Here is a 25,493-nt window from a genome sequence, read left to right as displayed (position 1 = left end):
GAAATATCCATTAGGCATGAAGCGAGGAAATGAGGGAGCAGGAGGAGCAAAGGTCAAGAAGAAAGGCGGTGGTAAGACATGAAGGGAAAGAGAGAAATGGATACAGAAATAAAGAGAGAGCTGGTTATAAGTACGTCTACTGAATGGTAGCTGAGATTTCAAAGATGGCTTTTGCATCAGGTTAACTTGAGAGTGATGTTGCTGATTTAGCATCATATTACTTCACTTATTGTGTTAAACCACTCAGTTTTGTTTTGTTTTTGGTGAGTGAATCGACAAAAGGGTCATTCCATGACAAATCACCCAGTGGGTTTACCCAAGCGGATTTGATTTTAATTAAACTTGGTGTACTTGTTGATCGTGACGGCACAGCACTAAATCTCAAACTTTAGGTCAGTCGGCACAGGGGTTTAGGACCTACGGCCTGTCGAATTTTTTGACATTTTCTGCAAAAGGGCATCATATTCATTGAAAATCGGTATTATGGATACTCTGACTCCTTAATACTGCTAAAAAATAAATATATAAAAAATCACATCTTTGAAAGTTTTCTATATTTAAGAGAACGTGAAAGATTATATTTCATGGAAAGTTTTTTTTTAAGGTCACTTGAACCACAAGGTCACTATCAAGGTCAACTACAACAAAAGGTGCAAATCCAAAGGTTACTAAAATATGTGTCAATCCTCTAAATGATTGGCCATGTAGTTCCTAAGGTAAGGGTTCAAAGGAAGGCAGCCAAAAATGTCTAAATTTGGCAGGCCATAGCTCTGAAATCCTGCTCCGATTGGCCTAAAATTTGAGCTTTAGTGTTGTGCAATCACAATCAACAAGTACACTGGTAGTAAGTCTTAATTAAGTTTTCAGATTTTTGGGGGGTGACTTGGCATAGAACAATCCCCCCCAAAAAAATCTGACAATTGGTGGCCATTACAGTATAGAAGTCATGGGTTAGAATGGCACTAGCTTTCCTTTGTGAAGTTTGGAAGTGTTAATATATTGTGAATGGCTGTTTGTCTATTTGTGCCCTGCGATTGGCTGGCGATCAATTTAGGGTGTGCCACACCTCTCGCTCAAAGGGAGCTGGGATTGGTTGGGGCTGTGGATAAGCAGTGGCTAGAATGGATGGACCCTCCAAAAATTAAAAGAATCTGACTCCATATCCATATGTTGCCCAATTTTCAAAGTGTTCCTGGTAAAATGGCTTTGTGTCACAAGATTTTCATTAAAAATAAAAATCAGAAGAATCAGGATCAAAAGAACAGTTCAGAACCCAAACAAATGGAGAGGTAACTTATATCAAAAAAAAAAAAAAGAGAGAGAGATTTGTGTTACAAATGAGTACTAGTCGTAAGCGATGTGGGGAAAGGAAAAAAAAAAAAAAGCCATTATGGTCATTAAAACCACAATCCACTCACATCAGTAATGCTCTGCCACACGTTGACCTGCAAGTTTTCAGGTTTGTTTAAACGAACACAGGCACAAACAAAGGGACCGATGGCCATTGCTGGCTTATATTTATGCTCCCATTACACAAACTGTAATATGCCAAAGTAACACTGAGGACAGTAACAAAGCAGGCCAAAAAGAAATGACTTGCTCAAGGACAGACAGTCATGATGTTGCTATGGCAACAGACTCTTCACATCAAAATAGACGCTGTTGCTAAAAAAAAAAAAAAGCCAAATACACATGCACTTACAAGTCCCTATCTACTCCATCATCAAGAGAGTCAATGTACTTGCTTGTAGTAATGGCCAGGAAATGTATTTAAGGTGAAACAGAGGACAAGGTTGCAACAGCAGAGGGACAACCTCCTGAAATGTCCAAAAGCCCACTGTTCTGCTTTTTTACAGTGTATGTTATGTTTTTGGAGTGTGTCTGTAAGTAAAGTGTAAGTGTAAAGTAGCATTTATTAAAGGATCCCCTCAATGGTTTTTGAGGCGGTCAGATTTTTGTTAAGTTCTTGTACTTGCTCTGTGCGCTGGGGCATACTGGAATATAAAAGGGCCTTCTCCAAATTATTACCACCAAGTCAGAAGCAAAAAAAAAAACATAGTCTGCAATAAATAACTGAGAATCAGGGGGAACTATGTGGCGTACGCCTGGTTGATTAATTAATTAAGAGGTGAGTGTCCTTAGCCCTCAGGCCCTACATCTGTGCAGCGCTTCTCTCTGTGGCTGCATTTTCGCTCCTACAACGTCACATGCCTGCTGGAGTCAAATAGATAGCTGGGATTCCTCGCTCCCACAATACAGCTGCACTTTGCATTTCTGTTTGTGTGAATGCAGAGGGTCCTCATTGTACAATACTAGTAGCTGTGTGTGTGTGCGTGCATGTGTGTCTGAGAGAGAGAGAGAGAGAGAGAGAGAGAGAGAGAATGAGAGAGAATGAGAGAGAATGAGAGAGAATGAGAGAGAGAGAGAGAGAGAGAGAGAGAGAGAGAGAGAGAGAGAGAGAGACACACACACACACACACACGTTGTGTCCTGGATTTGAATGATAATAGAGGCGCTGACCCTGAGAGGTGCTTTACTGCGCTTTTTTTTTTTTTGTCTCACTCAGAAACCTCCTCCTCTTTTGAGGCTACACTGAGTCTGCCTATCTCATGTGCTAAAACTCCTGTGATTTATGCCTCTCTGGCACTGTTATGGATCATCAGACTGATGTGGAGGAGGATGCAGTGTGCAGACAGACACAAGCACAAGCAAACGCAAACAAGTACATCACCAATATCCAACATCGTCATGAATAAGCAGCTTTATGCCTAGAGTAAAATAATAACAACAAAAAAACATCTGGGATGAGGATGCAGCAATGCCTCTTTTTTTTTTTCCATTGTTACTTTGTCACTCAATCAGTTCTACTGTTAACGGTAACCAAATAAAAACAATGTAAGGAAAAAAGATAAGACATTGATTACAGTGACGCAATGATAGTGCACCCAAAAGGTAAAAGCGGCACTTGCCTATATAAATTAGTTATTACACTTTGGTCAGGTCATTGAAGCATTGACCTCCTTGGTGAAAAGGTTACTCTCCAACTTTTTTATTCATTACAGATGTTTTGTTAACCTTGCACTTAGCTTTTTAAATTTATATATAAAATGCATCATTTTGATATAAAAACACAATAAAACAAATAAAAAATATACAGAAGAAAAACACCATTCAAAATATATGTTAGGACAACCAGCATTCAAGAAAGCTACACTGTTGTGTACGATTTACATCCAGATGCTACCGCCAAGTCGAATCTAAAGTCGTTCTCGTCACACAAGCGCTCTTGCAATCATAACCTCTTGGTGTGCATGCACATTGTACAGACTCCATTTATTGAACTCAGCTCAAGTGACAAGCATAACGCAACAGTCGCACGACTCTCCAGGCATGACCGATCAATCCACACTTAATCCAACAGTTACATTCCTGTAATAGCTGGAATAAGCGTGAATCCATTTGTTATGCCAGGAGAGTCACGCACAAAGATGATGTAGTATGAAGGCAACTGTAGTTGGGTTACTGTCGCGGGTGCTACATTAGTGTCGCAACAGAGCTAACTCAATTCCGACATCCAAATAATGATTGGATGATGACAGGTTGGTTATATCGTATGACACACGGTAGGCATTTTTATATTGCAAAAAATGATATGTATCGTAATGCTGCGCAGCACTACTTGCACTCAGAAGCAATTCCCTTTGAACATTGGAGAAGACATAAGGAAAGTAACATCAATGACTAATACATTAGGCAACAGGACCCATTTGACTAGAGTGCTATAGACCCCTAGTCCGTAGCAATGGAGTAAAAATGATCTGGGTTCCCAAAGTTCCAAACCCAAACAGAGATTTGGAACAAGGCAGCACATTACAAAGAAGAAGTTGAACCACCCTGATGCATATTTGAGACTTTGACTTGGGCACAAGATCGAACTACTGACTCACAGTCTGAAAGGCAACACAGAAAACAAATAAACCCTTGGTCATAGCTGGCCCAATGAAGCATTTTATAAATACAACCAGATTGTCCATAAAGAAACTAACAAAAGAGGGTATAATGTACTTATATGACATGGGCCAAAATAACCACCACTGAATTGGTACTGGTTATCGAACCAAGGGTGTGACAAAGACAATCACGTGCAGTCACCACAGGTTTGTGATGTTCGTCCATTATGATTTCACTAAAAGGCCATTTACTGTAGGTTCACCAAACATTCAAAGACAAATCTCAGGTAGGTGAATACGATGCTAAACTGTCCACTTGGAACGGAGTTTTTATGTTTTGCTGGCTCCCAGACCGGGGTGCATCCTGGCTTTTACCCAAAGTGAGTTGGTATAGACGGCAGTCCACCCATGATCCTTGCGAGGCAGTATACGGAATAAGATGGACGCACGGACAATTAATTGACGAAGTCGTCATGAATTTTCCCGCATAGTCGATCAAAGAAATTAAGTCAAATGACCATCTCTTCTAAGTATGGAATACAATCATCAATCCATCAATTTTCTGAACTACAATCAAAATAAAATAGAAGTACAAAAATCCATATTCTTTTAGCTTGTGCAGCATATGAACTCACCGTAAATTCTATACGGATCCTTCTGTGTTAAGCATAATAGTAATGCAATGAGTATCGATTCAAAATGAGAATAATCTTCCAATTACCATATTGCTTTGATTAATAGCCTATATAGAGGACTTATGATGGATCCTGGAGCACTAGTGTGGGATGGGCAAGTGTGTTGCAGTGAGAAAACTGCACCAAAGTCAAGGTCAGTCGCCTACCTATCTATTTGTTAATGGATGAAGTAGAGCAGGACAGCCAGCACTGTGTGGATGAGGATGGAGCGCCCCCCAATCACAGGACATCCTGCCAAGGCAAGCTGAGCCGACAGCCACAAAAGCCGAGGCTCCCCACATGTGCTAATCTCACAGATTTAAAATGGGAACACAGAACAGAGCGGAGAGCAAAGAGCAGGACAAGCCTGTCTGATCCATTGCCGTATGTCTGCGTACACGCAAAAGCACGCAGCCTGCATAAGCATATGTGAAACATACACCACATACTCCAGCAACAAAACTGAACAAATGGGGTGTGGGGGTGCTAAGTATGAATAAATTAAACTCGCACACACGGAAAAAGGCTGCATATTTCACAGGCAATCGTCAGATATTATGATGCTGATTTCAGATTGCAGCCGCTTGCAGAGTTTGAGAGCGAGAGAGGCAGAAGAGAAAGAAGAGTGAGTAGGTGGAAGAAGAGAGAGCAATCCCGTCCGTTCTTCATGAAGGCAGACTGGGAACCAGCAAGAAGCAGAGAAACCATGACAACCAGACAACCAATGTTGGCAGCCGACCCAGCGTTCACGCAGTTATAGCCAGACATGCAGCTAAGCAAGGGTTAAGTTGAACTGACACAAAAGACACGGTAGCTGACTTATAATGACTGTCCAAACAAGGCAGAGCATAGCGAGCGGCAATGGCAAGGATCAGTTACAGTATACAGTCGCTAAAACATGAAAATAGATATAGTAACAATTTGGAGTAGCAGTGGGGGAAGAAGTGGTGTACTGTACACACTCACCACTTCACTAGAAGACAATCATCAAAACAAGAAAGAACGGTAGCAGAGGACTGCACTAATCACTGATAGGGAGAAAATTTTCACTTTGCTTTAACTGCTGCTTTAATTTCTTGTGGTGTGTCCATTGTTAAAGATTCCCAATATAACCTGTATCATCCCAGAAGCCTTTCATTGGGGAATTTGTGGGAGTAGCTGTCCGCATTTTATATATATAATATATATTTTTTATTTATGTATTTATTTATTTTTTATTTTAAGTCTACTAAGGTTGACGTGAGTTGAATTTAGTGGATATAAATCCTCATTGCTCCTTATCTTCTGCACACATATGAACATATTACACAAACACAAAAAAAATAGCCTTTGCTAAACGATTAACAATCACAATCAGCATTAGCCCTGAATAAACTTGAATCACTTACTGTACTTTTCCTGAAAATCATTTCAAAGTCCAACATGTGAAAAATCCAATTTGATCAATTCAAAATATTAAATGGTAAATAGAGTGCACTTAAATAGCGCTTTATCTTCATCATATGTATACTAAGCCTGACATATTCGCTTGTCTCGTTCAAACATTGTCGAAGCCTACAATGGCCAATGATGCAGCATACTAATGGTACCGCACAGAAAGGTTTTTCAAATAACTTACTTTATATTCCAGGATCCCGCGAAGTCACCCTGATTTTTTTTTCTTTTTTGGCCCATCCCATTTCAAATCCATAAACATTACGAAGTGAGTTCGTTTCTAAGGTCCGCCAGCGTCCGTGTTTGCAAACTCCCTTGCATCTGTTGTTAAATGCATTGTGGCCAACTGGGTCAATTTGGCTCGGTTATTGCACATTTGGTGGCATAAAACCGTAGTAATATAACCTGCCAATTGCCAGATTGATAATTGTGATTCCCTCAAGAGACTTCTCCACAATATCAATATGGACTGCTCCACGGTCATTTGCTTGGGGAAGGTGGGACAGTCTGTGCAATACTTGGAGCTGATTGGACGACGTGGCATCTTGTTCACGTTTGATTTGACCAATCACGGCAACAGATGAAAATGTCTTCGGTCTCGTCTTTACATCTTTACCAGATAAAAATGCACGAAGTGCGGCTGTTCAACATTGAACAAGGAAATGTTGAGTCATTCTGACCCCGGGTTTACACCGGGTGCGGTTGCGGTGCGGTCCGGCGACGCAAGCAATTAGATTCCATTCATTCGAATGGTGCAGTTTACACCGCTTGCGGGTGCGTTGCGTGTCGACTGCGTCCCAGCTGCGGCGTGCCGCAGGCCTTCCGCAAGGATAGACCTATTTTCTATTTAGCGGTAGGCCTCCGGCAAATGGCAAGCTAGCACAAAACACATCGAGCGGGACAGGAAGACCGTTTCAAAATAAATTTCCGGTTACCTTTCAGAATAAAACACTCACCAGCTCCTATTTCGCAAGCTTATCAGCAAAACGTGACGTGGGCGTCGCCGGGCCATGTGCTCATTCACGGTTTAGACACCAGCAAACATGGACGAGGAGAGGTTTATATTGGAGGTGGAAAACCACAAAATAATATATGACACGGCACATCCTTTTTATAAGGACAACCAAAAAAAGGATGCTGCATGGAATCTCATAGCAGAAGAAGAAGAAGAAAAAGAAATATACAAAATAGTTACATTTAGTTTGCCTGGCTAAGCTAAGCTCCCCTAAAGCTCTGGTTCTAGAATCGCCCTTGGTTGTAGATAAAAAAGCTCTGTCATTGATTTGTTCACAAAGAAGAGGCACGTCTCTGTTACAATGGAATGTAAAAGTAAAAGGATAAGAAAATAATTAAAAAAAAAAAATGTAGATTGCAACAGTTTCATCCTAATTGGAGAATATGAGAATGGTTGTAGTGCAAGAGACTTACAGATTTAAACATAAAACCCACTCTTTCAAGCAATGCTTCACTCATTTACTGACCTACCATCTAAAGGTCAAGCCCTTTCCACCTCTGGAGGTCAGCAATAGAGACATGAGGAAAAAAAGCTAGGAGAACGGATGTACAGTAATGAAGAGACTAATCAATACTTTGCTTTACTTAATAATCTTCACTGCACGCACAACTATCAAGACCTCGTCATTTGTTTCTATTCAAGGTCCCTTATTTTCTTCTACTCATCCTCTTCTTCGCCTTCATCCTTCACTACACTCCCCACCGCGTTTCCGTCTCTTTCGTCATCATTACTCACTGAAAATCGTTGGCTACATACATTCTTCCCAATCGATGCAATTCTACCAAGGTCTTGTATGGGCTGATTTACCACATGGTTGAATTCCTGTAGGAATCTTGACTGGCCGAGGAAAACCAATGAGGAATGGAAGGAGAGGAAGGGTGCCCTATGATGGAAATTGTCATCATAAAGTAATCCAAGTCAAAGTCGGAACATATGGATCAGAGGAAGCGCACGTGAACATGTAGTTCCATCCCACCATTTAGGGTACATTTCAGGGCTGATGGAGCAGGGCTTTGGCTTTGACCTAAGAACAAACAGCTGGGCCCAGACAGGCTTGGCTTGCTGTGACCCTGCTCAGTTCCAGAGAGCTAATAAGATAGGAGTAACACAAGGTAGCCACTGGCTCAAGCCTTCTAAATCGCCCAACAAACCCACACAAACACTAATTTACCATTTGTTTCCCTCATTCACGAGATCTCAAGGTCAAGGTCTCAAGTATTATTTTTCTTTTTAAGACAATAATAAGGTTTTGTGTTTACCTTTACTAGTTTCGGCATCCAACTAGTAAAGTAAGGTAAACGCAAAACTTACTGTCCTTAAAAAGAAAATTCTATTTATTCTATTTGTTTATGTTTATATGTTATATGTTATGTTTATAGGTTCAATAAACAAACTTCAAACATGCAAAAATCAATTACTGCATTAACTAGAAGACAAAATGAATGTTTTAAACAAAAGGTCACAACAAATTCTGAGTCAGTCTGTGAACATTTGGGATTGGATCACCGCCCATGTTAGAGTCCATTTATGACTTTAATGGAGTGTATTTCAACATCTGCAACAAGTGACGGAGGTGTTTTCGTGCTTTGGCCAAGTGGTTTTGACCGTTTCCATTGACAGCATCGAATGGACATTTCCTCCTTACTTATCATCAGGGAGGAATATCATGTAGTGTGAAACACTATGGATTGATTCAACCAGACAGTAAATCTTTGAAATTGATCCCAATGAACCACCCCAACTCACCAGCAATCAATCAAAACCGAATTAACGGCTTTTCATTATCATGGAATGTACCACAATCCCTTAGCAGTCTATCCCATGTGTCAGAGTGTGTGCAAGGGTAAATAAAACTTTTTACTCATCTTGCATAGTCATGCACTGTTAAGTCCTTACATGAACTACAGTGGGAGCAGTGCGGATACAATGATAAAAGAAACTACTAGATTCCTGGAATAAATGCAGTGAACACAGAAAGAGAACGCCTTAGCAGACCAACAACACATCACATGGAGCATGGGTGCATATGTCAATATGAAGGCCCTTGAAGCTAATGGTTGTGCTCTCTAAATGTCCATTGACGAATCAAGGAGCCTACACAACCCCTAGCTCACAGCTTGTCAATACCTAAATCTTGCAAGAACAAGGATTTACACTGGATTAAGAGGCCGTTTTAGCCAAACAATGGGCAACATTTATTCCACTAATCAAGTATTGTCGGGATAAGAAAGCCAGAAAGAAAGAATTGAGTTCCATTTTCTGATGTATGAACAAAGCAGTGATTCAGCTACTCTGAGAACAAAACTAATCCAGAGCTATTAGCATTCTTAAAGTTTCATAAATTGCAAGAATCACAAGGAATGCGCTATTTTACTCACAATCTGTATGCTTTGCAAATGTGCAATTATTTTTAAGTTACCATGCCATTGACATCTTAAGCACAGAGCAAAAACTGTTGACTCTGTTCTTAAACTGGAATGACAGTTGAATGTCCATTCAGACAGAAGCATGTTTTTGACAAATTCCCGTATGAGGCAGGACCGCAATGATCACCTAGCAGACACACAGGTCTCACTAGGTCCCAACCCTCAAGCACAATAACTTTTATCGGTTCAAGATTGGCTTCCATGCCTCTGTGGCTCCAGCCCTAATGAGCAGTCACCCATGCAGCCACAACCTAATAGCGGATCCTGTTCTGGCCCGGACGGGCGCACACACTGGACAGAAAGCAATATAACCCAAGGAAATAGAGAGAAATTGACAGCAATGACTGCCGAAAACGGCTTGTGTACACTGAGCAAATGTCATCTCCATCTGTTGTTGCTAGACCATAACAAAACACAATTATGCATCAGTTTACGGAACATAGTATGTCGTCTGTGCAATGAGTCTGCATTTGCCAACACGCAAGGGCTATGTCGCTAAGCTAGAGCGGGCCTGCCCATTGGGCCACGTGATTGTGTGAGTGACTGGGGACTTTGGCTGCATTGGGGATTAAATCAGGAAGCCAAACCAGAACCACTTTGGTGGCGGTGTGTGTGGGCGTGCGTGTGTGTGTTTGTGTCAGGACTAATCACTTAATGAACAGGGAAGAGCACCATTGCTCAGCTCAACCAGAGAACATACTCCTCTCCTCTAATAATACCGCCCAACCACCACAGCTTTAGCCCAACGGAAGGTGCCGACTGTCACTCATGCGTGAGGCATGCGCAGTTGCAGGCTGACCCTTTTCTAAAAGACCTGGCTGTGAAAGCTGACATATTTCATCAACAGTCAAATGAGACATTATGCATGTCATTAATCTAAATAGATCTAGCGTGGATTAGCAGCATGGGCAATGGTTATGTAATTGTTTTTCTAACAGAATACACAAACCATGTGTGAGCCTTTGACTTCAGCACAAGTAAATGTCATTTCAAATCGCAGGATAAAAGTGGTCACATTAAAATGTGTTATTTAATCATTTTCTCAGTGAAACTGAATTTCACAAATGAAATGTCAGCATAGACAGTTACGATGCAATTTTGACACTTGAGCTTATCGATGCTTACATGAGTTTGACAAACAAGCCTTGCCAGAAATTGGGACAAAATCCGCTCATAAATGCATCATGAGGCATGGATGATCCGGGCGACACCAAATCATTACCAGTCTGTACCCAGCAGACCACTGCGCCAGCAGCATACCACCAGCAAAGCCTCCCCTGAGAGCAGACTGAACTGGGTCTTTCTGCGAGTGACAATTTGTACAGGAGGAGCAGAGAGGAGCGAGAGCAAAGGTACTTGTGGCAACGTATTCATAATTAATCTTTTGCGCAAAACACCATGCAACATTTATTTCTATTGAAGAATTTTGCAGATGAAGCAGGTATCATATAATTTGTTTATTTTCCACAAGCTAGCAGTTTTGGTTCCATCAAGCGTTACGATGTAGTTCTGTTTGTATAGCGTGTTATTCGTTTCTAAAGCCGACCAGAACTGCCTTACTTCACGGTCATAGTGGTCTCTGTGGTATGCTTCAGTACACTTGTAGATCGTAGAGCTAGACTGTCACTGCTGTCTGCCGATAGGACAACAGAGACTCTTCTTTCGTATTACAACATAATTATTTAAATTAAAGATGAAGACAGGCAGCATGGTGGAATAATATGGCTAGCAGAGCGGTTGTGGGTCTACATCTCGCCTTCCTTTGTGGACTGTGTACAGCATGTTCTTCTTGTGCTTGTGTGGGTTTTCTCTGGGTATCTGGCTTCCTCCCACACTCCAAAAACATACATGGGTCAATTGAAGAATCTAAAATACCCACTGGTATGTATATGAATCGTTCCGGTTAGTCTTGTGCCCTGTGATTGGCTGACGGCCAGTCTGGGGTCACCCACAACCTAATGAGGACAAGAAGTACAGACGATAGATTGATGGAAAAAGTAGACAATATGAATTATAAAAAGGGCTGTCAAAGTTAAAGCGTTAATAGATTAATTAATCACAGAGAAATGTCGCATTGATCACGTATTCACGCATATTAATCGTACTATTTTTTTTTGACCGCACTTGAGCCTTGAACGTAACTACGGATGGTTACATTGAAGGCTGCGCAGGTCAGTGATGAGGTCAATGCACGGCATTTCCTACGCCTGTTGTTCCAAGATGAGCGGGGTGACGCCAGTTGGTGTGCTCGCTGGTAAATTTCGCTTTAAAAAACACCCCGACGGGACTTTAGATAAAACAAAAGTAATTTGCGTTTAATTAATTAATTGTTGAATTGTACCCAAATTGATATGATGCTGTTACGTTTTGAGCAATACACGCATGCATGCAATTGCGTACATGCATTTAATCAACGTTTGAAAATGGCATTCAGACAATAAAATGTGTTAATGTCAAAATATTACGGTATTTTGTATTTATTTTATATTACACGAATATATATAATTTAGCGGTTAGCACGTCCGCTTCCCAGTCCTGAGGACTCCGGTTCGAGTCCAGGCTCGGATCTTCCTGGGTGGAGTTTGCATGTTCTCCCCGGGTCTTCTCCGGGTACTCCGGTCTCCTCCCACATTCCAAAGACATGCATGGCAAGTTAATTGGCGCTCCGAATTGTCCCTAGGTGTGATTGTGAGTGTGGATGGTTGTTCGTCTCTGTGTGCCCTGCGATTGGCTGGCAACCAGTCCAGGGTGTCCCCCGCCTACTGCCCAGAGCCAGCTGAGATAGGCGCCAGCAGCCCCCGCGACCCTTGTGAGGAATAAGCGGTCGATAAAATGGATGGATGGATATAATTTAGCTGATTAATCATGATTAATCAAAATTAAAAAGTGTGATTAATCAGATTAAAAAAATTTAATCGTTTGACAGCACTAATTATAACATAAGTATAAATGAAAGAAAATTGCTTGTTTACAGGTAGCATCAGCAAACAACTACAATCGAACCCCATGGGTTCAGTGAGTCAGTCTCAGGTGTTTGGTGGAGGTCAAGACACACAGCAAATTCAAATGATTCATGATGAAGATAACATCTCGCTTAGCAATCACTCGTTGCAGGTGATCACAGTAGGTCACTTTGCCTATGTGTGCTGCATTTGGTAGTCGACTTAAGGCTGTTGTGATGGTACGTCGTGGTTCTTTAATACTGTAATCTCTTCATACTATGTCGAGCAAAAAAAAGAAAGTGGTTGGACGATTATGTGCAATACGAATTCACATATACAACTAAATGTATGGTGTTCCACAAGGTTCAATTCTGGGGCCTCTGCTCATTTCATTGCATCTGCTGCCCGTGGGTTTCATCTAGGGGTGGGACAAAAAACCGATTCGACCGAACCATCGGTCGTCAAGGGGAGCTAAACGGCCGTATCGGTAGCAGACTTGTCAACCGATACAAAATCCGCCGGGAATCCTTAGATACATTGCTTGTAAAGCTGTGGACCGGATATCGCGTTGCTGTGAATCGGTTGCGAGTGAGGCTTTATGGTTTTCATAACAATAGCAAGAGTTCTGCACCGTGCTCTACTTGTTTTGTTTACATTTCAGTAGCAGCACTATTCAAGCTGCTTCCGTGTTTACAGAGAGCTAGCAAAGTAGCGCTCAGAGACGCTTCATTCCCCGGATGTTGTAAACATAATGCAAAGACGTTACGCACCTTGGGGAGGAGCCTACCGTCAACGCCGGGTTCGCGACACGGCGCGCGCGCGCGCGCACAACGAGTGACAACATGCAACAGTGGAGACAGTTAGCAAAAGCCGGTGCCGTACATCTCGGTATTTCCCATGGCTATCGAGTCCTCTCGGTGCACTTGTATGTCCCGGGCCGGCGTTGGTACTGCGCGCGAGCCAAAAAGAATAACTCCCGTGACGATCCAATGCATGGATTCAAACGACACAGGTATGTCCCACAGCCAACACACCAGCTAAGCTAAAAGCACACTGCAAGTATCTCATTTCTCAGTTTGTGGCTCCCTGTCAATGTACACAACTAGCATGAGCAGCAGGGAACTGAGACGTGCCCGCAATTACGTCATCAAACTCAAAATGAACGACAGCCCAAAAAACAAAAACAAAGAGTAGTGATTCCGTGGTCATCATCGTGTCTCAGATTAAAAAAACAAAAAAGATATCATACATTAACCAAAAATGAATGTGATGGCAAAGAAAAACAAAAATTGTTGATAAAAACGTTAGGGCACTTTTGGAAATATTTTTGGATATATTAAGTTGTTAAAATGTGTTTGATAGATTTATTGTTCCATAAGGTGGCTTCATATTTCTTTTGGCTGGACGGTAGGTTTATTTCATGTCTTAAATTTATGTTTCTGAAATACTTCACAATGTGGACATATTCTGTTTAATTGTGTTGGTGTCTTTTTAAAGGTTAAATATTTATATTTCAAATTGAATTATCAGCCTTTTGTTTTCCCGATCCTGATTTTGAATTAAAAAAAAACAATTCTAACTGTCAATAACAACTAATAAATATTTTAAACATTTTTCAGTCATATCGCCCAGCGATTTGTTCCGGGCAATTTAAATAATTGATTCAATATAAAAAAATATAGAAGACATTGTTATTGTTCTTTTTTAACACATTTGTAGATACTGTAAAAAATTGTGTTTTCAGATTAATGTTTACAAGCAACAAATGTCACTATAAGTTTTGAATATTGAAATTAATCGTATCGAATCGAAAATTGTATCGTTCCCAAACTTAATTGAACCAAATCGAACCGTTCTGTTCTGAAAGATAATCGTTTTTCAATCGAACCGCAACTTGTGTATCGAGATACATATCGAATCGGCCTCATGTCAGAGATTCCCACCCCTAGTTTCATCTTAAAAAGAGATACTTGACTCATTGAAACATTTTCAGCAGTGAAAAGTTAACTTAATATTTTGTCCAGAATTAATTTGATAACTTCATTCTTTTTCATGTACAATTAACACCTTTAAATACTATTTTTTCCACTTACTGCCAACTGATGACATCACCTGTGCTGAGGAAGTAGGTAAAAAAATAAATAAATAAATAAATAAACAGCGGTGGCTGTTTTAAAGTGCTACAGGTATCGAGCAAAACTAAAGGAATACTTCCTTAAGATGCATGGAGATGGGGAATAAAATCACACACTTTCTGAATTGAAGGTGAAGAGAGCCAGATTCGATGAAAAGGCTACTCTCCATGTTCATTTTGTTGACCAGTAAACACTATACATATGCCTTGAATTTAAAAAAAAAAATAAAAATCATTTTGTCAATGAAGAATGGTTCAGGGAATACGCATGGGAAACTGCAGTGGGGTTCAGTACCTCAAAAAATGTCAAGAACCCCTGCGTTAGGATTAGAAATAATGCATTTAACAAAACTTTGTTTGGTAGTGTAGCACACTGTATTGTACTGGCTATTATTTTGCGATAAGAGAGTTGAAAAATGTTTGAAACAGTGATGCAATTGAAGGCCATGATAATCAGCATATTGATAAATACTTTGCAAAAGAAAGCACGCTTATTATTTTTTGGATCTTGGACTTTTTGATACAGCTCAATAATGTATGAGCACCTTGGAAATGTTGAGTTTCCATAGGAGTTTGCTTTCGAAATTTGACAAGGTATTTCAAACAGCAAAGTTTGGAGAAAGGTGAAACATATGGCACCATAACAGGACTGAGAGGAAATCCCCATCAGCAAACATTCGGGAAATGAAGAGACCAGGGGCGCATTTGAAGAAAACACTGGCCGAGAAAATGCAATTTGCACGCATACGCGGCTGCACAGCACGACCAGCTGGGCCAGGTAGCACAAGTGACGCCTATTTGCTGCGTTTTAGACAACAGATGGGAAATCTCTCAGCAGAAGCATGGTCTTTTTAGAGGGTCACAAGCACTGCATCAGAGCTTGGCGGCAGCTTGCCTCTTCTTTTTCATGCATGGCTCCACTGGTTGCACATATCTCACCTCACAGGATCCACACTTCGACCAAACACCCCCTCAAATGATGGACTAAACTCCTGCTTCTATCATGAATTACCTTGAGCAACAACAAAACTGCAGTATCACTGGAGTCAATAGTGAGATATGTGCCTGGTGATTCCGGGAGACCGCTAATGTGCCCATGGCAATATGTGGACAGATTCATGTAGCTCTTATTTCCCAGCACCTGTCAGGGTGGTACCCAAGGCACCATGTTGGAGGAAACCCACGTCATGCAGCCACAGCCTACAGGAGAACCGCCTGACTTGACTGCTTTCCTTGCCTTGCCTGTAGCTGTAGGGACTAAGAATAGATCAATGCATCGGGCAAATAGGGATTAACGGCGCTGTACTCCAACCTGAACACGCACACGTACGCGCGAGCACACACACACACGCACAAAACAGGAATTAGGACCCCAAAAGTTTATTCTCACAGTACGCCCGGAATGCGCGCACACGCGCGCGTACAAACCCCCGAGTCCAAGCCCATGTAAAACAGCATCACCTAAATCAATCCACAACACCCCTCCCCACTCCACAGCACCACTGCGTGAACAATGATTATGTCAGCGGATCAAGTGGGAAACAGCAGAGCACAAGGAGCCGCGAGAGGGGGTTCGAACTAAACACTTTAATGACGTGCACATACTCTGCGCGAGCTCTCAGGGCAATTAAAAGCCGGTGCACTGAGCAAGCCGCTAACCTGCCTACTAACCTGTCTGTCCTTTGCCCAGCGTCTTCTCCAAACGGTACGGTCCCACGTAATTGGCATGCGGGGCTCCGCTGTTGTCTTTGCCGGACGATGACATGACGAATGCGGCTGGAGAGCAGTTACTTTCTATAACGAAGAGCAGGCGACGAAAAGCACTCCTCCTCCTCCTCGGAGGTCCGAGCCGCTTTGAGGTCTTGCTTTTAAAACTCCACGAACGTCACCTCCTCTTCTGCCTCCTTTCCCCACAACCTCGCTCGGTGTTTGAGGAGGCGAGGTTGTCCCTTTCTCTCTCCCCAGCTCTCCAATCACCGAAGACGAGCGCCAAGTGCCTTCAAAGCATTGTCGGAGAGAGCTGCGCTGCTTCGGCGCGGCTGTGGGAGGTGCTGCGGAGGCGTGAGCGATGATTGGCAGTGGCCTTAGCCAATCACAGAGGAGACGTCATTTCGCTGCAGCGGTTTCGTGTCGCTGAACCGGTTTTAAAAAAATAATGGGGTTCTCAAAGTTTTTGAGTCCAAGCAGGGTCATTTAAAAATATTTTATTAAATAACTTGCAGATCATTTGAAAACAAGAAAACTTATGAGTATAAAATAATAGCAATCATCACACACATAAATGTGATCCTTAGATTTGCACACATTTCCATCCATCCATTCATCTGTTGTCTCCAATAAATATGGGTTGCAGCTTGTGACCTGAACTCTCTCCCAGCTGACTTTGGATGAGAGAAGGCGGTACATACTGCATGCAACCATTCACACATTTGCAATTCACCAACCCCCAGAAATCCACCCAAGTAACATTAGCTTGATTTAAACAAACAAAACAAAACAAAAAACAGTATAAAACACTGCAGTTGAGGAAAAACAGCCAATCAGACAGGTGTGACCACTGATCTGAATATACGATATATGGATAGCCGATAGCCCATACACGCCCGTTGAAGTCGCTATCTTGATCCTCCCATCTCACGAGCAAACTACTGTAACTATATGGTATATGTACAGATTAGACATATACAGGTCGTAGGCAGTTAATATAGGGCCAGGGTGGCGGTGAGGGATGTGTGGCATGTGTGGTGTGTGTATACATAAATTATGTATTATGTATACATCAGCATCTTTTTTTCTTTTTTTCCCAAATGATGCATAACCACGGTGAAAAATGCAACCTCGTGTGTGCACTGTGCGTGTGTCTTAATTCCCTTCCTACTATAATCATACAGGAATGTTCTGTACTTAACTTTCAGATAATTACAGTTTTCAATTATGTTGCAAAAACTCCTAGTTGTAGTTAACACACCATGTGAAACATTCTTTGAGAGATTTGAAAGTATTTTGGCTTTTGAGTCTGGTTTGTGCTTGATAATCTAGCCTTGGAAGAAAAGAAAATAAGTGATCCAACTATTGAACATTGCAGCTGTCAAAAAGCGTTTATAAATATTTATACTGTCTGCGAAGAGTTTCTTGTCTCTGTCATTGTCCGTTCCCTGCGCTCTGCTTTTTTAGATCACCTCTGCAAACACACACACACACACACACACACTCACTCAACACAAACTTGCAAGTGATTGTGTGAGTGCAGCAGGGGGGAAGCGTGTGTTGGACTTCCAATTCATTTCACACCCCACTGGTCTGAGACCTGTGACTGTGGCTCTGGCCTCTGTCTGTTCCTCGCACCTCGAGAGAGCACAGATGTCAGGGGACGCATGCAAGAGACACACATACACGAGCGCTCTTTCATACACAAATGTGCAATTTGACCTCCAAATCTTCTTCAACAGAGGACAAAGATAAAGTACTGTCTGAAATAGCAAGTAGGAAGAATCGCATCATTAACACAAAGTCGTATCCCTCAAAACTAAGGACGCTCGGAAGAGAATAAACAGCTTTCATCGTTCCAGAAATATAACTCATTGCATTTCACAAATGGAGTTGTTAGTGAAAGCAATAGTGGGAGTTGTATTTCATTATACTCTAATAGACTTGCCATATGGTGGACCCTTTAGTAAGTTGATTCAATTGTGATTCTTTAAACCCAGACAGAAGCCATTTTCTTTTCTTTTATGTACCGACAACAATTTTCTCCTTAGTTAGCAAGTGCAGTAGTAAACTATGTACTATGTCATAGGGCACTGTTTTAGTAGACAGGCACCCGTGGGCTCGGTGTAAAAACGAGCGCATCGTCGGGGCCATCTAGTTTAGTGTGGACGCACTATGCCTTACTGGGTGTTCCAGATTACGCAGCTGAAGCATCCCTGGCACATCACGCAAATTGATGACAAAAAGTAAACTGGATTGTAGACTCGTAAAATGCATGTCTAAATTGTGGTGTAATGTGTTTTTTGGTGCATTTGCTCAAGGCACAAGAAAGCAGATTCTGCGCTCAGTGGACATGTGTGGTTAATGTCATTGTATTTCATTCATAAATATGTATATAAAAAAAACTGTACAGTGATTTTAACTTGCTTTGTGCCAAAATAAAATTTTTGTGTGTGTATTCTCTTCATTTTCCCAAGAATTCAGAAACTGTTCAAGGTTTTTGCCAGCACACTAGAGTTGTATCATCAAACATATTTAACATTGCATACATCAATAATTTGAATAATTTAGGGCCTGTTACAGATCCTTGCAGTTCCCCACAAGTCACCTTTAATAAGTTGGATTTTATATTATTAAACTGCATATCCTCCTGACTACAGCAATTCAATCAATCAATCATCAATCAATCAATCAATCAATCAATCAATCAATCAATCAATCAATCAATCAATCAATCAATCAAAACTTATTTATATAACACCTTTCATACATTAAAAATGCAACTCAAAGTGCTGAACATCCATAATACAATAAAAAGTTAAAAAAAAGAAAAAAAGGACCCCCCCCCCCCCCCCCCCCCCCCCACACACACACACACACACACACACACATCCCCATGGTCGTACCAAAAGACACACCCAAAACACAACAGACACACGAAAACCACAACATGTGGACACTATAGAGGACATTCAGAGCGTTCCAATGATACCAAATGTGTAGGGGTGGAGCTTTGCTACATTGGATTGCAGCATAAAAGAAAATGGCTTCCCTCAGTGCAAGCACTTTTTAGGGGAGAGGAAAGGTAAGTGTATAACACTTTTTATTAAACAAATTTAGGCTTTAAATGTTGTTAGCATGTTTTCTATAAGGCTCGTAACAATACATTAAAGTATTGTTTTAATTATTTTAACTGTATTAACTGTATTAAGTTTTAAAAAATGTCTTCTTTGGTGGACACATCATATCTTAAAAATAAAAACTTTTTTGTTTTTCAAAAATTTCTTTTGCAGTATTCCAGTTATTTCACAAAGATTGGGGAATATCAAAATAAACATGATTGTACAATATTTTTTTTCCTGGTAGTCAGGAGGATATCCAAGTGACTTTGCATCCATTTATATGCCAACCCTCTTACACCATATCACTCTTTTTTTTTTTTCAGTAGTACGCTTTGATCACATGTCATATGTTTTTTTTTTTTTCTCAGATCTATAAATATTCCAACTGTGAATTTTGTCTAGTGTTATTACTGCCATTGAGTTGGTCCTTTTTGTTCTAAAGCCATATTGATTGCCACTTAAAAGATTCTATTTCTTGATGAATAGGTATATCAAGTCTATGAGTGAATAATTAGACCCGTTTTATGTACAGGGATAACTTTAGCTGTATTCCTTTTTGAGGGAAAAGCACCAGTTTGAAAAGATAAGTTACAAATGTACATGAATGCAGAGAGTTTTAAGTGAGACAGGAAATTCAATTGCAATGCTTGACAAGATCACTTCCTTCTTCGTCTCCTTTCATTAACACGGTTCACAAGCGCATCATGCCCCAGTTGAGCGCCTTTGAGGTCCATGATGAGTATGTGTGTCATTTCCCCTGCTGCCCTTCATCACACCATGAGCCAGTCTGTTAGGGGAGGTGCGACCCAAAGTGCCATACAGGTGAGCGCTCGATACCAGGTGGAGCGGGCATGTGATTTCAGTGCCAGGTGCAGGCAGGTGGGCACCTTCTCAATAATGCATCACGCCTGGCAATGCTGCTGGCAGGAGTAAGACTTTGAAGTGCTCCAAGAACATCTGTAGCCTGCGTTTTTAATCACCTCGTCTGTACCTCCCCACTTCCCTGCCATCACTCCTTCCCCACTGACAGCCCTCTATCCCACCCCTCTGCAAAGAAATCAATGAAAAAGCGCTGCTTGCGTGTGTTTTGGAGTTCAATGCGTGTATGAGATGTATTATTTATATTTTCAAGCAGATTCAATAAGCAGGACAAACAATTTATAATTCCTTGTGGGTGTTTGAGAAAAATTCACATGATGAAGCCTATTTACCAATAACAATTGTCCATAATTGCAGGTCGGGCTGTATTGCTAATTGTATTTTTCTCTATAACCAAACAGTGCCATAATGAGCACTAATTCATGGAATGTTATTATAGTACAAATTATTTTCCTGTTTGTCCCTGAATGTTTAATGAGCTGTAACAAGATGAAATCATGGAAGACTTGAGATGAGTTGTGATCTAGAAACCTTCCAAATATTTCATCCTGTTACAAACGCAGGTTTCAGTCGTTGTCCATGCAGTGGTACTTATTAGTTGAGGTATCAACAACTGCTCTCGCAACCTGATATACTGCTAAAGCCACAAATTACACTGAGCATGCTGATTTTTGGCTCGATTTACATTACATGGTTGAGGCGTTTTCTCTCTCATGTGGCCCAGCTTGTATATTTGTCATGACATTGTAAGCAGAAGAGTATGTGGATAAAAATCGGGTCTGCAAGTGCAACTGCAGAGATAGTTAAATTTTTCATTTGTGGTGCAAAATGAATAAATAAATGGAATACTGTACATATAAAGAGGTTCCATGTTCACGACTGTGATAGAGAATTGTCGTTAATATGCATGTCAAAGATATCAAAACATTGCTTTTCTTTTTTCATTTTTTTTTTTCAACTTGGATGGACAGGAAGAAGTAAACGTCACAACATTACACTGTGTACTGTACTATAGTCCTATGTATGTAATAATCTCAGCTCCTGACCAAGTAAACGCCTCACGGAAAGAAATCCAGTGCTGAAATGACTCCCACGGAGTTACTTGTAACACTTAGAGTTAACACTCCAGAGTTAAATGAACACTTTTAAAATATTGAACACAGGAAGAGAGTACTTTAACCCAACTAGATGCGAACACCTCTTTTGACTCTTTTGAAGAGAATATTCAAGCACATTACTGTTGACCACAGTCTCTTCTGTGAGTAAAAAACAAACAAACAAAAAAAACGCCGAATGTCAGTTTTCCCCAGTGATAAGCAAAGAGTAAAGGAGGAGGGGGGAAAATATGGCGCCGACTGGTCTCAAATTGAGAAATGCACGTGCGAATGTGATATTAATCAAACTGGGTGATCAACTCTTTGAAATAACACCTACCACCATTTTAGTCCAAAAAATGCTAAAATTTATTTTTGGGAGTAAAAATGAACTCCCACAAATTTAACTCTGGAATTTTAACACTCCCATTCGTGCTTTTACCTTACACACTGCAAAACAACAACCCCCAGCACCACACAACCACACACTCACACCCCAACTTCTTGTATTCCAATCCAATCCATCCAGGAAGAACAGATGTGCATGAACTCTCAGCCCTTCAGGGTTGTACAAAATGGGCCAGTTAGCTAAAAGATGCAAGCTGTTGGTGGTTAGTGGTTTGGCCAGCATGGCGTGCTTGATTAATTTGCGTGTCATCCACATACAGTGGAGGCTATCAGTGTTCACCTGCAAACATTTACAAAACTGGAGAGGAGAGGGGTGAATAAAAAATGAATGAAGAGGCAGTTTGACCTCTGCCTGTAAAATATTAGGGGTCATACAGTATTTCACCGAAGAAAAGGAAAGGAAAAAGGTGGTAAAAAATGGATGAGTGGAAAAATCCTCTTGATTTGATTTCAGGTGACACGGGTCCTAAAGACATCTATTGTCGCCTATTGCAGCAGACACAAAAGGATTGTGTGTTTGCAAAGGGCATAACACGCTGGGGAACAATACATGACATGATGCTCTCACAATCCCATTCATCTTTTCAAAAGTTACATGGAAGACAGTAAGTCTGGTCTAGTCTTACATTGCACATAGGCATGAAGCTTCAATGAAGAAGACTACACTATGTACACTTGATCCACCAGCATCTGCACGCAAATAAGTTTGACTCCCTCACCAACAAGTCTCCCCAGTGTGGAAATATACCGTATGATATTTTGATGACAAACACACACGAATAGCAGGTAAAGACAATTTAGCACAACACTGCCGCCTGCTGGTCTGCGTCATGCATCAACCTCCCCCCACAATTTTTTGATACTAAAATCTGGAGACATGGCCATTGCGTGATTTTACCCAATTGTTGCGAAGCAAAGCATTCTGTCGACTAACGCTGGCTCTTGCAGCACCAACTGGCATGATGAAATCTCCTCGTGCTCTCATCTGACCCACTTTGCATCTGTTTTACACAACCCTCAAGTTGCGCACCCGTGCCGTCGCTTCACAGCCAAATATGTAAAATAGACGTCTCTATCCTCTCGTGAGTCATAAGACAGAAAATTGGATCCATTCGCCGCAGAGCAAAGCTTTGCTTCAACAACCCCCGTAAAATATCCGTTTTTAATTTAAATACATGTAGAAAGATTCTGCATAATGCAACTACCAACACTGTACATTCTACTGGATGTAAAAGATCACTTATATAATATCTTACATGAATATAACGTGAAACAATGCGTAGTTGGCAATCATGGGGATGGGCTGATGATGTGATTGGACAATTAGGATGGCAAAGCTAATTGCACGCTTCACTAATCACTGAAAGATAAAACACTTGTGTGGTACATCGGATTAAGACAACTACATTTACTGTAGCTGTAATTAATGTCGCTGGTCGCTAATTATGCATGCACAACCCCTGCTTTCTCTTTAATGCCATTATCAGCTGGCCTGTTGTGAGGAGAAACATCCACCCATCTATTTATTTATTTTTTTTATTATGATTATTCTGTATAGGGTTGCGGGGGGTAGCTGAAATCTTTCCCAGCTGACTTTGGGCAAAAGGTGAACTAGATTACGAACTCTGGACTGATTGCTAGTTAACTGTTAACCACTGCAAGGAGACAGAAAACCATACCTGTTCACATTCAGAATATCACTGAATAGGGGAAGTCAACCTAAGCTGCCTGCTTGGAAGGACAGGCAAGTGAAGCAGCACTACAGTGACGAGAAGAAGCACCCATTGTCATTCATATATCATGTTATCATATACTATATATGTAAATTCTTGATGAACGGCGTTTTAGCACAACAGTTTGTGTGCAAGTGCAACTGGCAACAGGGATGACCTTTAATTCATACTCAGTCACACATCGAGTAGCTACCAACGCAAGCCTTCCTCTCGACTGGAGCCACTTGGAAAAAATGCTGCCGGGAATCTCACTTGATGTATTCTAGTTTGGGGGCAAGTTGTGTGTGATGGACTCACTTTATAAATAAATATATATGTGACATGCACTAAAAGTCACAACATTAGATCCAACATACTGTAATCAAATAATCTTTTACATGAGCTGCACAAAATATAATTTTCAAGATCTTCTCTTTTGAATGATACTGTCACAATACTGTCCAATAACAAAGTCTGCCTTTTCTCAATCAGTCTTTTCTTATAAAGCTATTCAAGTGTGGAACGGACTCCCCGACCACATGAAAAATAACACCAATTTTAACAGCTTTTCACGCGCAGTCAAAGGCTGTCTCCTTGAATATCAGTCCTGTTCACATTTCTAGTACTTGGATACACGTCCATCAGACGATACACTAGTGGGTACCGTCTGACGGACACAGCCACAAGTATAACTGTTGTTGCTTCAATAGCGAACATACTATGACCACCACCTCTACGATTTATGTATTTTATGCTTGTTATAGATTTGTAAATTGCTATTTTGTATAATTCTGCCTCTTTTTATAAGATCTGTAATTTAATAATGCTGTATTACGTATCTGATACTTCATATGTTGGTTGAATGTAATTTGGTACTTCGCATGTTGTTTGTATGTAATTTTTGGCTGTTATGTAATTTTATTTTATGAGGACGACTGATGGAAACTAGCATTTTGCTAAATCTGGTGCAGCCATCTTTTTAATGTTACGGCACACTGTCCTTTTAATAAACTAAACCTAAACATAAATCTGTATTTATTTAACAGAATGTTTATCCATTCATTCATTTGTTCTTTATTTTTTGTTGTAGTTTGCATTGGAGTCACTCAAAGCTAGTCCAAGTTCCACAGGACTCTTCAGAAAAAAAAATATATTTTTGGAGCTACTATTCCTTCCAATAATTTTAATGATTGGATTGAATAGTGAGTTTTATAAATAAAAAATAAACAGAAACACAAGTGGACTGCGGTGGCTTTACATGAGCGACAGTGATAAGGCATAATATCATCTAGGCCTAACAAAAACTATACGGCAGCAGTAGTACAAAACATTTAACTTGTTCATGTTAGTCTGCTCTTCATCAATACTATTCCAAAAAGTAAATACTGTAAATAAATAATTAAATGTATAAATAAAAATGCAAATACAGGTACTACTCCTAACCCCATTGACTGTTAATTGCTCATGAAGGCCCCCTAGTGGTTGCGCCCCTAAGCAGGTGCTTAGTTCGATGCCGTGGAATGCCTCTGGAGTAATATGTATCGGTTCACTTGACTTCAGTACAGTAAGTGCGGGTTCAGTTCCCACTCACTGATGGAATGAATATTAGTGTGAATGGTTGCTAATGGTTATCTATTTATATATGTGCCCAGATTGACTAACAATATAGGGAATAGTCACCTAGGACAGTCTGCAGCTCCATGCAGCACTGAACAGGATAAGCAGCAATATAGTACAAATACATAAACAAATAAATAAATTTATGGATGGTTTGTATCATAGAACTACATTGCTACATACTAAGGGCTGAATGAAAAGCTAAATACAACCACAATAATAAACAAAGCATTACTATCTTTTGAAATGCAGTACATTGTTGGATCTCATTAGATTTGTGTCCAGTGAGTGTATATCATGTATGTTGTAGACAGTCCATAAAACCTTCCTATCACATGAATTACAAACTGTGTCAGGAATTTGATGAATTGTGATGTCT

At 40.7% G+C, this 25,493-nt stretch overlaps 1 protein-coding gene across 6 annotated transcripts in view; it reads right to left on the bottom strand.

Moving 5' to 3' along the window:
• The window catches only part of brsk2a (BR serine/threonine kinase 2a), a 188,995-nt gene extending 172,373 nt beyond the window's left edge, over window positions 1-16,622 (bottom strand). For all 6 annotated transcript variants that reach the window (XM_077515990.1, XM_077515993.1, XM_077515994.1 and 3 more), the window contains exon 1: window positions 16,247-16,622. In XM_077515990.1, coding sequence (XP_077372116.1) covers window positions 16,247-16,340 — 94 coding nt within the window. In that variant the 5' untranslated portion in view covers window positions 16,341-16,622. The remainder of the gene's footprint in view (window positions 1-16,246) is intronic.
• Window positions 16,623-25,493: the final 8,871 nt, after the last annotated feature.

Source organism: Festucalex cinctus, chromosome 3 (assembly GCF_051991245.1).
Source record: "Festucalex cinctus isolate MCC-2025b chromosome 3, RoL_Fcin_1.0, whole genome shotgun sequence".
Taxonomy (NCBI): domain Eukaryota; kingdom Metazoa; phylum Chordata; class Actinopteri; order Syngnathiformes; family Syngnathidae; genus Festucalex; species Festucalex cinctus.
This window is presented reverse-complemented; position numbering and strand designations above follow the sequence as displayed.